Genomic DNA, 13,723 nt, shown 5'->3' with positions numbered 1-13,723 from the left:
CTTATGCAGTGATCCTCCATCACTTGAAGTCTTTAAATCAAGACTGGATGAATTTCTAAAAGATATTCTGTAGCTCAAACACAAGATCCAGCTCGATGTAAGAAACACTAAGTGAAATTCTACAGCCTCTGTTAAGCAGGAGGTCAGACTAGATGATCATTGGTCCCTTCAGGTCTTAAATCTGTCTGTCTATGAACCTCATCTCCCTCCTTTTGCCCATTGGCCACAAGACTTGCGTAGTTCTAGTCCATAACTTGCCATGAGTCTGCATTGAAAGGGTGAGACTCCCTGCTCCCTCTTCCTCACCCTCAAGAGGCTTACACAAAATAGGCCGGAATTTTATCCTTAACTGGTATTTTTTCCCATGGGGTGTGCTTTTAAGAGGATTCTGCTTCATGATGGCGAAATCCTGTACCAACATACAAAGCCCTGTTGAAAATATATGTACAAACAAGTTACAAAAGCCAGAATAGAATTCTCAATGCCGAAAGAGAGTGTTTTCTCTCAACTACCTGGGGAGAAATTTCCATCTATATTAATAACTAATGTATTATATTGTAACTAGGCAAAGTTAATTTTATTATTTTCTCTTTAAAATTGTATCTATATGCAAAAATGGAGTCGGCATCAATTATTTTAATATTTACTGTAGGTTCATACCATGAATTAGTTGTGTATCATACATACATTACAAGGGATTCCTTATATCATATATTTCTCAAAAATTTCAGCAGAAGAAATTGAACATTAATTTTCCCCCAGATCAGCAAGGAGATGTCAGTTAAGCAGCAGATCTGAAAATGTTCCTTCACCTTTGCTTTTAATTAAAAATGAAATTTTAATCAATGATGTTACAAAAATTCAGAAGACATACCTCTAACTCCTATTAATTTACAGCACTAAGTTGTGGATTTTCCTATGGTGAGGGTGTAGTACTTTCAGAGATAAAAAGGCCTTTTCCATTAAGATTTTGATGGAACTGTTATACTGTATTTTAATTATTATCTGCACAATAGATAATCACTGAGCTTGTTTAGCATTGGGAAAATAGTGGCTCCAAGCAGCCTCCCTCCTCGAAAGCAGAAAATTGGGCACCGACTTCAAAATAAATAGATTTAAATGATCTAAAATATTATTTTATCAGACATTGTCCAATTGTTTCTATGTTACAGGCAACACAACACCAAATGTTCCTAAATTAAAAAGATTATATTAAAAAGATTATATATAGTGCTTACACTGTTAGCTAACAAGTGATGTTCTATAACTCTGGAATAGAGTATTTTGCTGTTTTTAACATCATTAAATGTATTTGTAATATTTTATTTTGCATTTTTATTTTACTTGTTTTAATTTTTAGGAGCAATATAAATAATTCTGTTTGGAATATTAATCTATATATGAATAGAGTATTTGTTTACAGTGTACCACATTACTGATTCAGACACTTTATGACATTAAAAAACATGATAGAAGCATGTTATAATGGTTGCAAAGTGATGTGCTAAATAATTAGAATTACGGTTGCCTGTGCAGCCAGGAATGCTGGAACAATTTTTATAGTGGGGGTGCTGAGGCCAACAATAAGCAGCAGCATCTTCCTGTGCAGACAAATTAAACAATATAGCCAGTTCTCCCACTTCACTGAAGCTTGAGGAGCTACTAGTATGCTGGAGAGGAGAATTTGACCAATGAAGTAGAAATTATTAAGCAAAAAGTTATTGGATAGAATTACAAACCAGGTACATTGGCCTTATTTGTCACAACTAGTTCTGGTCAGGAAATTTTTCAATGAAATAGATTGTCATCAGAAAGTGCTGATTAGTTGAAACTGAAACTTTTCGCAGAAATATCTTGGCTTTGATAAAAGTTTCTTTGGGAAGGTTTCTCTTGTCCAGGATGGAATTTCTGGTCAAACAAGAGAGAGAGAGAGAGAGACCCACCCCAGAATAGGCAATAGCCCAGTGGTCATGGCACTTCCACATCCCAGGAGAATGCTCTAACAGCTCCAAGAGGACAGAGGGAGAGAGACCCACCCCAGCACAGCCAATAAGCCTGGTGGTTAGGGCATTCACCTGAGATGAGGGAGTGCCCTAGTCACTTGGCTATTGGCTATTCTGAGGTGGAGCTTGGTCTCTATCTCTCTCGCTCTTATTTGACCAGAAATTCCATCCTGGGCCATGAATCAGGTAGAGCAGGGACTTGAACCTGGGTCTCCTGTCTTCCACATCCCAGAAGGGTGCCATAAGCACTGGGCTATTCCCTCTCTCTGTGTGGAGGAGTTTTTTGCAATTTTTTTTTTGAAAAGTCTCGGTTTCATCCCAATGTAGACTGTGAACAATTTTGAAATCTTGAAATATTTTGCAGGACAGAAAAATCATTTTCTCCCCATTTGTACTCCCCCACCCCCTTAAATAAATCCCCTGGAAAGAGGAACCAGTATGAACAGATTTATCAAAAGATATAAAAGCCATGCAGAGACTATGCATGTCCTGTGCTGACCCATAATTACACAATTTAGGAAAACAAGTAAAATAAAAATGCAAAATAAAATATTACAAATGCATGTAATGATGTTAAAAACAGCAAAATATTCTATTCCAGAGTTACAGAACATCACTTGTTAGCTAACAGTGTAAGCACTATATAATCTTTTTAATGTATCTCAATATAAATGACCATTTTACATTTTGTGAACCCACCAAATATAGTGTATGCTGGTGATTTACAATGAAATGTAAATAAAATGAAAAGTTTACACTGTCTTTTATAACTTTCATGGTTATCAATTGACAAAAAAACGGGTTATAAGACGCACACTATGGAAAAATACATGGAAAGAGATTTCCCCAGACCTATATTTTGCAGAATTTGTAAAGTATGTGAGAGATCCAAATCCTTTCTCCAGTGAAAAATGCAGAAAGGAATTTGAAGAAATGTAGGCTAGAACATTGTACCTGCCTAAGTTGGTGACTTGCACAAACAATTCACATGTGAAATAAACGGATTAACGAATGTTACATAGCAAAGGTAAGCAACAATGCTATCTTCTGTCAGTGAATCCCTTCATTGGTTTAAAAGACATAATACAGTTACAGTACATGAATATAGCCTACTTTTTTTCCCCCTCAAAAACAATACTGTGGTGTCCTCTGGAATGAACTGTATTAACTCCTTTTAAATTTTGCATACTTTTCAAGCTTTGAGAAACATAAGGAATCATTGTAGGGACAGGTGGAAATAGCATAATTAAACGGAAGTGTTCTTATTCTGAAACCATATTAAGTACTGGGTTTTGCACTGTCAAAAAAAATGGCAGTGTTAAAATTTTGGCAGGTCCCTGAATACCATAAGGGCAGCAGAAAGATTTCCATATTTTGCACTCTGATTCTGGGGCTCTCGGTGGAGGCTGTTCACAAATCTGTACTTCTGCCAAATACAAGATGTGATGAAGTGGGAATTTTTTGTAATATTTTTATGAATCCTGAGTGTGTCTTAGTTTCCCCTATATGTTGCATTGTTGCCCAGGGAAGGGGGCGGGGGAAGAAGACTGTCTGTTCTCTGGGCAGGCTAAGGCCATGTCTACACTATCACTTATGACCCTATTTATAGGGTCTCTGGGTCAGGACTTGGAGTACTGGGCAGGTAGAGGTCCCCCTACTGGCCATTGGCAGGGTGACCTAAGCCCCAAGAAGGGGATAAGGCTTGTTTAGAGGCCCAAGTGAAGGGTAGGACTTAAAGAGTCTCCAGGGAGAAAGCCCTTGGAGCATTGCTCTATACCAGGGCAGACAGAGACTTAAAGCTAGCCCAGAAGGGGCTGAGAACTGAGCCCAGAGGAATGGCTAAAGACATCACCAATGGCACAGGGACAAGCCTGGTTGGACTTTTTACCGTGGAAGGGGTTTGTGCGTTCATGCATATTGATTGTATGTGACTTGGCTGGAGGGTTGAGCCACTGAAGACCTGCCCGACAAGGGCAACAGCCGTTAGAGGGCACCGTGAAGAGAGAGAGACAGAGAGAGTGCAGGTTCGCATCCACCCGGCAAGAGGCACTTACAAGCGGTGAGAGTGTCCCCCATCACAGGACCCAAGCACAATTTTAGATAGGGCCCATAAAACAGACCGTAAACCATAGCCATGGTCCTAAACTCATGGCATCCTAGCACTAGCCCAAGTTCACAAGCTGGCCCCAATCTTAACAGTTTCAGGCCACAATCCTGGCATCAACTCTATACTCCAGCCTGGGCCCTCAAAAGGATCCCAGGCTTTAGCCTAGACCAATGAATGGGCCCAACATTTACCCTAGCCTTTTAACCTTAGTGAAAAATCAAAAGCTAAAACCATCCTTAACCCAAACCAGCAAACTGGCTCCAATACTACATCTATCCTAATCCGACAAATTTGGTCTAATGTCAGCACTAAACCAGAGGTCATAATCTGACATTAAGCCAAGGGCTAGTAACACATGCAAAACATGCAATATGCCTGATCAATGGGGACATCAAAACTATCATAGAAACAATTTCAAGACTGTGTTCTCACATGATGTTCTTAAACAGTTAAATAAAATAAAAATTATCCACATCTGTTACATGTGAAAAACTACATATATAGGTATAATATACATATGCATTCAAATATATACTCTGTCAGTGATTGAGAGAATTAGCATTTTTCGTAAAAGACGTGTAAAACTTCTTATAGTTCAACCACTCACAGTTAGATACACACTCTTTGTTAGCTATGTAGCCACATACCCCAAAGTTATGCTAAGTAATTATTTACATTCATTAATTTTATTTCCTCCTATTTTAATATGTTTGAATACATGATCATTGAAATTCATCATAGCCTCCTTATACAAAGACTGGTTCAAGAAGTTATGGGTTCGTAAGTAAATTTGAACATGCTTGTCCCGCACAGTCTTCAGGGACTTATAGAATGAGAGTCACTAAACATTTTGGGATCCCTAGAAAAAATTGCATCCTAAGCATTACATTGTTTTGCCAGTATGTTCTAGTTAACCTTGGTTCATAAAAATGGTATTTCCTTTACTTTTATTAATTGGAATGTGAAATCAGAGAAGTGAAATCTATTATGTAATCATGTTTATATTACAAAATTATGCATTTTAAATTTTAAATATCACTATTTATTCACTGAAAAAAATGCAGATTTGGTCGGCCTGGAATGGTTTCTGAGTTTTCTTGCAAACTGGGAGACCTAACTTCCCGCTCCTTCTCCACATAAGGCAGAAGGAGAAACTGAACTCAGGTCTCCCACATCCCTGAAGAGTACCCTCACCACTTTACTAAAGATTATAAGGGACTGCAGGTCCTTCTCTCCTCTCCCTAACCATCTCCCTAGCCCATGTGTTTTGGCAATCTAGTCCTCCTTGGCTTCTGGCAAAATGCCCCCAAATTGAAACATTTCAACACAACTCTACATTTTTTCAACTTTTTGATTCACTGAAAATTTAAAAAAAAATAATCATTTTTGGTTTGACCCAAAACATATTTTTTTCAATATTTCAAAATTCCCAATGAACTGAAATATCCATTATTTGCCCAGCACTAAAAATACCCTAAAGGCCAGATTCTGATATCAGTTATCCTGGTATAAATCCACCGACTTCATCCAGATTTACATTGATTTAAATTGATAGCAGAATCTAGACCTCTGTGATTACTGTGTTTCAACTGATTGAACTGATAAATTCCACCAGTAGTTTAAGAGAGAGAGAAAAAGGACCGGTGTTGTTTATGTTAAAATAACAAGTCAGTAAACAAAAACAGCCAAAAGCAGGTGCTACTGCAAAACAATGTATATCAAATGCATATGAATGCATAACCAAGCTTCCCCTAAAGCACAGGTTGGAAACGACTGAATGGCAGATCATGCTCTATTTGGACTGTGTGAGAGAAATGCTACATCTTCCAGTATCCTGCTGTGTAAATGTAAATGAACAGATTAATGCTGTAAGTGTTATTTGAAGTGGGAGATTTTTAACAGTTTAAATGCAGTCAGAATCAAATCAAAGGTAAAGGTTGCAGAGTCTTCCATTGAATATCAAGTGTTCTCTGATTATGAATTATGAAACTGCAGAAGCAAAATATTTGTGTTAAATTGGAAAAGGACAAAAAAATTGACCTTGCCAATGAATGGAAGAGCCAATGCAGTTTTAGCGCAAACTACAAGACCTCTTTGCCCTGTGTAGCATTTGCATAGTCTCCATTCTTGACTCAAATATACAGGTGAGAAACTAGGCGTGTTAGGAATTCCTACAGCTGTATTTGAAACCTGTTAAGGTGTTTTTCCACCTATGTTGCAGCAGCCAGAGAAAACACACAAAAACCCAAACAACCTATTCCTAATCAACTCAGAAGCCAAAATGTTACACTCTCTTTTTGGCTACAGTATGTATCATCCTTTGCATTGCTTAGATTTTCAATGATTAGGGTTATGTGTAACTATTCCTTATTTTTTGCAATACATTGCCATCATTTGAGAATGTCTAAAGTAGAATAGCGTAAGTAATAAAAATAATATAAAATAAATAATCGCATTTTACAGAAAATCCAAACAAACAGCTTCTGACATAAGCTTTTCTGAACTCACCTTTCTTTTATCCATAAAATTTACCTTGCAGAATTAGGATTAGGCCTCGTGTTACTGACCTATTTGCCTTAATGTTGACCATACACAATTTAAGTTTACATATCATTCCTCTGTGTGGTATGTTAGTCTTATTAACTATGACCTATTTTTCAGAAACAATGATTCCCCTTCTGCCTAAAATTATGATTCAGCAATCCCTGTGATTATAAACTATGAACAGACAGAAAATGATGCCGAGTGTTAGGGCCATTTATTTGGAGGAATTAGTTTCTGTGAGTAGGACTAAGAAAAGAAAAAGGAACACATCATAATATGCAAGATGGACAAGGCAGATTCATGAATGATTAAAATCAACGTGCTGTAAAACTCACCTTCACTATCTCTCTGCTGATGCATTAAATTAAAATCAATAATAGGAGAAATGAAGTGACATTGCTCTGACAAAAAAAATTGCAAAACAGAATTACATGAAATGGCAGAATATCACACACACAATGCAGATGCAACACAGTAAAGAAATAAAGAACATAACTCTCTTGAAAGAAACATACAGCTCAAACCGAAAAAGAAGGAATCTGGACTCTTAAAATTGCCTGTAAAGCAAAATGCGGTACCTAGGAAAAGTAGAAGATTGCTGCAATTTATTTCTATCCTTACTAACACATCTTATCCCTTTGTTTACATTTCTTAGCATTTGCAGCAGCTCATTGTGCTTCAGCCTTCACATTTCATCTGTGCTGCATTCCATGGGGCTGCAAATATTAGATTATATTGGAACATAGGACTATCTTGTAATTGCAAATGAGGACACATCATGACATAGCAGCTTACCTCCACAACTAGCCCCATCAGTTTGCACACTGGATTGAATTGATGAAGGGGCTGGAGGATCCTTGAAAGCCTGCAGCTGAGGAGTTTCTTCCTGGGTTGGCAAAAATGCAGAGCACAAGTCAGTTTCAAGGGCTTGTAGCTTTAACAAAGAATTGTGCAGACAAAAGCAGAACATTGGGCTAGATAGAAAACAACAAAAATACAGTGACACGTCTTCAGTTCACTGAGCCCATTAGCAGTGTCTGCAGAAGGGGTGATCCACCAACAGCTCTTAAAGGGATGTGTAAGAGATCAAATTTGTATTATTCCATGTGTATCTTCATGTCCTCTGCTTATCTAAATCCTAACTTATATGGATTATTCAACACACGTGGGAATGGTGATTTCGTCAGCAAAAGACAATTTGTTCTAGGAAGCCAATCTGAGGTGGTGGCTGTTTTCTTGGTCTTGGAGCAATATGCTATGCAAGCATTTCATTCATTGTGCTGACATCAGGATCTGATGACATTATGCCCCACCCAGTTTACCATTCATAAAAAAAACCCTAAAAAACAAAACCTCTCTACAGCATATTGTGAAGTATACTGCAGTGAACAAAGAGTTACTGAGAGCTACACAGTCTTCCTCGGGATTCTTGGAAGAGGCTGTTTTTGATTTGTTCTTGTACAGACATTTTTTGTAGGGAGGTTGTTGCTGGTTCTATCAGGCTATCATATCATTTCCCATCAGCTGCAAAGACAAAATTAACAGATCTTTGTCGCTCACTGCAGACAAATCAATGAGGACAAGGCTGCTTATCTATACCAGTACCTTCAGCTACTGTTTCACGCTTGGTCCATTTTTCATTTTAATCTTCAATGCTGAGTGTAATATTCAGCTGTACAATCTGACACAAGCATCTTGCTGTGATGCAAATGCTCTGAAAGCCTAATCACCACCTGAATGGATTAAATGAGTCACTCCTGATGCTCTGTATGTTCAATTACTCTCCCTCAAGGGGAATACAGACAGCAATGGAAGATGCATGAAAATGCAGATGGCTGTCTAAAAGCTCACATAGCTGAAACACATAAAACCAAGCCCAGTGAAACAATAAGGCACTTGCTGACAAAATCAGCATTGCCCCAGAAATATTTGTCCTCATGCTTATGTAGCCTTAATTTTATATCCCTAATTATATCTGCTCAGGGTTATCAAGATGTAGATTCTTTCTGAACAGGGATGACCCAAACATCTATGCAAATTATAGCTTCCCCTGTGTACCATAATCAGTGATGTATCATGCAAATTCATAAGTCTATGCAATTTTTACTCTCTTGTGACATAGCCACTTTATAAACCCCGGGTCAGTAGAGTTTTCTGTTAAAGGTACATTTGGGCTGTGGGCAATAAAATAGAAATGTAAGGGAAGATTCCCAGCTCTGACCTCCTCCCTTTGTGGCACTCACGCAGTGCAAGGGAGTGGAAATTGGCTCCTTGTTGGGTATATCCAGGGAGGGGGAAATCTCCAACAGGCACAGAACTGGCATAATCTGGGTCCAGGTCTCCCTTCCGCAGCCTCCGACTCAGTCTGTGTGTAAGCAGGGGATTTGTCCCACCATAGTAGGGAAATTTCTCTCTGTACACAGTACCCTGGCTGAACCAAGTGACGAAAGGATCCGAGTCCCCACCTGAATGCACTTCCCCCTGGTCCTGCCCATCTTTACTTTCCCTCCAGGTGCCAAGTGAATAGGACTCACATCACACAGGAAGGACTGAGCCCAGGGGTTCCTGGATATTTATCTCAGTACTCCATGGGCATCTATTGCTGGGATGAGGGTGCCCCTACTCCAGGATATTACTAACTCACTGGTAACCCTTTAATCACTGCAATTCACTTAAACACACACACACTCCATTTACACCAACACCATTTCTTGGGGATTAAACAACACTGCACAGCATAAACATTGAGAGGAAGTGGCTTGGGTAAGGTTCAATGCAGCAGTCTCTGAAGTGCAGTAAATTTCAGTTACAACAAATGTGCAAGTCCGGTATCTTCTTCCTGGACCTGGATGTGTTGCTGGATATACATGTCAGTGAGGACTAACACATTTTCATTCTTTTCTTGCAGGGTGTAGTACATTGCTAAGACTTCATTGGGGCTGTAACATTGATGCAAATTAAAGGAGCGCTGATACGAAGAAATATGTCATTGGCTAGGGGCATATTGCTTGCATTGCTTAACCCAGGACTGGACATCACTAACCATCATGGGCCAGTAATAACTTATCTCCAGGGTACTCCTATATCTGAAATGCCTTCCGTGGTCATGGTTAGCCTCATCAACTTGCTTGCATAGTGATACCAGCACTACCAGTTGCCTCACCTCTTCTCCTTCTCTTGGGTCATATAAAACTCAGGTCAACATTCCACGGTGAAACTTAAGCTGTTTCCACTGCTGGCTTAATTTCTTGGATTGTGGGTCCTTGATTCCAAATGTCCAGATAGATCTAGTTCTCTTCACAACTGCTGCTATGACTAGTCTGATGTTACCCTGCTGCTGCAGAACCTGAACCTCTTCCCAGGAGTACCCTGAAATCATTAGGTCATTCCTGAAAGGCAAAGGATTTCTCCCCCCTGCATTCTGGGAAGTTTTCCTCACTCATCAATAACCCTCAGGTTCTGGCTCCTCCAGCCACAGTCATACCCACACAACATCTTCAAGGATTACTAGGAAATCTTTTTCTAAGTCCTCACTCTCCTCTGGTTCTTCCATTAGGGACAGTCAATACAATAAGTCAGAATTGATGTTTTGTCTTCCCAGCTTGCAATGCACTTCAAAAATGCTCAACAGCATCCAGGTTGGTGGTTGGCAGGTATTGGAAAGGATTGTGATCTGAAACCACCGTGAACATTGAGTATATTAAACTTTTTTGTGACAGCCCATTTAAGGGCAAGCAACTCCAGCTTAAAGGCACTGTAGTTCTTGTCATTTTTCTCTGAATGCCTTAACCTACAGCTTGTATACACAACCACACGTTCAGCCCCCCTTTGCTTTTGACTCAGTACCGCATCTAGGCCATGGAGGATCTTATCTCTGGTCACTATGAAAGGCAGACTAAAGTCAGGATATGCAAGTTCAGCTGGTGTCATTAACTGTAGTCTTAGCTCATCGAAGGCTTCTTGACAAGGCAGCATCCCACACAAAGTGTAGTGCTTGGTCATTCCCCTTCTTTCAGCCCAGTTGGCCCACTAGCTGATGTAAAGGTGCAGCAGTGTGTGGAAATTTGGGGATGAACTGACTGTAGTAGAAGCAGGCCAGTTTTTCCAATGTCTTGGTCTTCTCTTTTTCTACCTGGATGCCATCCATCAACATCATATGGCCCAAGAATTTGACATCCACTTGCAGAAGGCAATACTTGCTAGGTTTCGGTTTCAAGTCATGCTCCTTCAAACATGCAAAGATTAAATCCAGCTTTTCTATATGACTTTTGAAGTCTCTGAAGAACACAGTAATATCATCTAGATATATCAACAAGGTGTCCAGAATGTAGTCTGCCAACACTCCCTCTGGTAGCCTCTGGAATGTAGCAGGCACGTTGCACAAGCCAAATGGTAATCATGTCCATTCAAACAGCCTGAAAGGAGTCGGTACTGCAGCCTTTTCCCTATCTTGTGCCTCTGCTGCTACTTAAAAATAGCCCAAAGTCAGAGCAAGGGTTGAGAACACTCTTGCATTTCCCAACACATCTAATGATTTCTCCGCACAGAGCAGTGAGTAGATGTCCTTGTATGTCACTTCATTCAGTTTCCTGAAATCACAACCAAACCACTCTGCCATCCTTTTTGATCATGATTACTGCAGGCAATGCCCAGGCACTGTGGCTTTCCTTAAGAACACCTTGGAATATCAGATTCTGGACATGCTTTTTAACCTCAAAACACTTGGGGAAAATCTTCTCTGATGTTTCTGCTGTATTGGGTTAGTGACCACCGTGTGTAAATGCATAACCAGGGTGGTATAACCAAAGTCTTGGTCATTGTAGCACATTGAGCACACACCGGCGCGGCACCTCCTGCTGGTCAGTCTGGGAATTAGCTCCATCTCCAGAGCGCCTCCTGCTGGCCAGTGTCTTGCCTGTCTCAGGCCCCGTGTCCCTCCCAGACCCTGGTGCCCCTTACTCTGGGGTTCTGCCCACCCAGGAGAACCCCCCCAATCCTCTATAGCCCCCTTGCCTCAGTGGCTACTGCCAGTCGTCATCTAGCGCCCTCTCACAGGGGCAAACTGAAGTCTGTAATGGCCACTCATCATTGGCAAGGGTGTTGGATCAGCTGCCTCTGCCTAAGCCCGGGCTGCACCTCTGCAGCCCCAGTACCTTCTTGGGCCTTTAACAAGGCCTCAGCCTTGGGAGTTGCCAGGCTGGAGCTCCCCAGCTCCTCTTGCCTTTCCTCAGCATTGCTCTGCTTCCGGTACCCTGTGTTCCCAGGCAGCTAGGTCCTTCCCACTCCAAAGCTGGAATGAGACTGACCCAACTCCTCCCTGAGCCCCTATAACAGGGCCAGGTGTGGCCTGATTGGTGAGGCAGCCACAGCTGTGGCCACACCCAATCAGCTTTTAACCTTGTTTTACAGGAGCAGGGTAACTGCCCCGCTACACCCCACCCCTCAAAATCCCATGCCCAGGGGTAGGGGGTCCTCTAGCCTGTGCGGCCCAGAGATGTCCCGCCAGTCGCACTTGCCTCTCTTCACTTTCCTTCAACTGCAGGCCCAGGTCTTCCTTCTCCTTGTTGTCCTTCTCCAGCTCCGCCTCCACTGTCTGGCAGGCCTGTTCCGTGGCTGCCAGCCGCGTACATAGGCTAGCCTCCCCCGGACCCTCTAACCTGAGGGTCTGGGTCCATACTGTGGCCTGCTCCACGATAGTCTGGGTCCCGGCCTCTTGCTGGGTCCCCTCTGTCCCAGTTCCCCTTTCTGTGACCTCCTGTGGGGCATAGTTCCCCGGCAGGTCTACCACCATCACCGCGGTGTTGACCCTGCCGGCCTTCAACCCCCTGGGTCCTTAGGCACCTCTTCCTTCACCCCTCACCCCTTGAGGGGGCAGTGCCTCTTAATGTGGCCCAGCTCGCAGCAGCCCCAGCAGGCTCCCCGCCTCTTCGCTGCCTTGGGCCTCTCATGGTTCTCCCTCCACCTCAGGCCTGGGCACGTCCACTGTATGTGTCCGCGTCGCCAACAGGCCCGGCATGTCCACTGCCCCCTGGGTTGCCACATACAGCAGGCCACCTCAGGGCCTTGTCCCCTCCCAGTAGGGACAATCCCTTTTCAGATGTCCCCGTCTCTTGCAGGCATAACAAGCCCTCCGGGCCCTGGCACTGGGCTTCCCCTCTGGCTCTTGGCAGTTCTTCCTGAACTCTCGCCTCAGCAGTCTTAGCAGGGCCCACTGCCCTTCCGCCAGCTGCCCCAACTTTTCTTGGAGGGCCCACTGCACCTCCCAGAGTCCCTCTTGGGCCTCCCGGATCCCTTGCAACAGGGATCCCCTTTGTCCCTGGGGTTCATCAGCCCCCTTCTGCCGTGGTGCTGACGCCTGATCCCAACCAGGGATAACACCAGGGGCCTCCACAAAGAAAGCCCCAGCATAGCTGGGATCCATCATTCCTCTCTCCTCTGCTCAGCAATAGTCCCAGTCCTATCCCTGCCCCTTGTATCAGGGGTGACCGACTATGCCCATATTCTCCACCATGTGTAGCACATCGAGCACTCACCGGCGCAGCGCCTCATGCTGGTCAGTCTGGGTATTAGCTCGATCTTCAGCCTTGGATCGCCTCCTGCTGGCCGGTGTCTCACCTGCCTCAGGACCCCGGTGCTCCTTACTCTGGGGTTCTGCCCACCTAGGAGAACCCCCAATCCCTTATACCCATCTTGCCTCAGTGGCTACTGCCAGTTGTCATCTAGCCCCCTCTCACTGGGGCAAACTGCAGTCTGTAATGGCCACTCATCACTGGTAAGGGTGTTGGATCAGCTGCCTCTGCCTAAGCCCGGGCTGCACCTCTGCAGCTCCAGTACCTTCTTGGGCCTTTAACAAGGCCTCAGCCTTGGGAGTTGCCAGGCTGGAGCTCCCCAGCTCCTCTTGCCTTTCCTCAGCACTGCTCTGCTTCCGGTACCCTGTGTTCCCAGGCAGCTAGGTCCTTCCCACTCCAAAGCTGGAATGAGACTGACCCAGCTCTTCCCTGAGCCCTTATAACCAGGGCCGGCTCCAGGCACCAGCTTAACAAGCAGGTGCTTGGGGAGGCCAAGGGAG

At 42.9% G+C, this 13,723-nt stretch overlaps 1 protein-coding gene across 4 annotated transcripts in view; it reads right to left on the bottom strand.

Annotated features, from left to right (window-relative positions):
• Nucleotides 1-13,723, bottom strand: part of FAM13C (family with sequence similarity 13 member C) — a 95,384-nt gene that overhangs the window by 35,415 nt on the left and 46,246 nt on the right. For 3 of the 4 annotated variants that reach the window (XM_026651010.1, XM_026651012.1, XM_026651013.1), the window contains exons 6-7: nucleotides 7,450-7,540; nucleotides 6,990-7,055 (exon numbers count right to left, since the gene is read on the bottom strand). In XM_026651010.1, coding sequence (XP_026506795.1) covers nucleotides 6,990-7,055; nucleotides 7,450-7,540 — 157 coding nt within the window. The remainder of the gene's footprint in view (nucleotides 1-6,989; nucleotides 7,056-7,449; nucleotides 7,541-13,723) is intronic. The other variant, XM_026651011.1, reaches the window with a different exon arrangement.

This window comes from Terrapene carolina, unplaced genomic scaffold (genome assembly GCF_002925995.2).
Source record: "Terrapene carolina triunguis isolate 2854851 unplaced genomic scaffold, T_m_triunguis-2.0 Scaffold95, whole genome shotgun sequence".
NCBI lineage: Eukaryota > Metazoa > Chordata > Testudines > Emydidae > Terrapene > Terrapene triunguis.
Note: the sequence above shows the minus strand (reverse complement) of the source record. Positions and strands in the feature narration are given on the sequence as shown.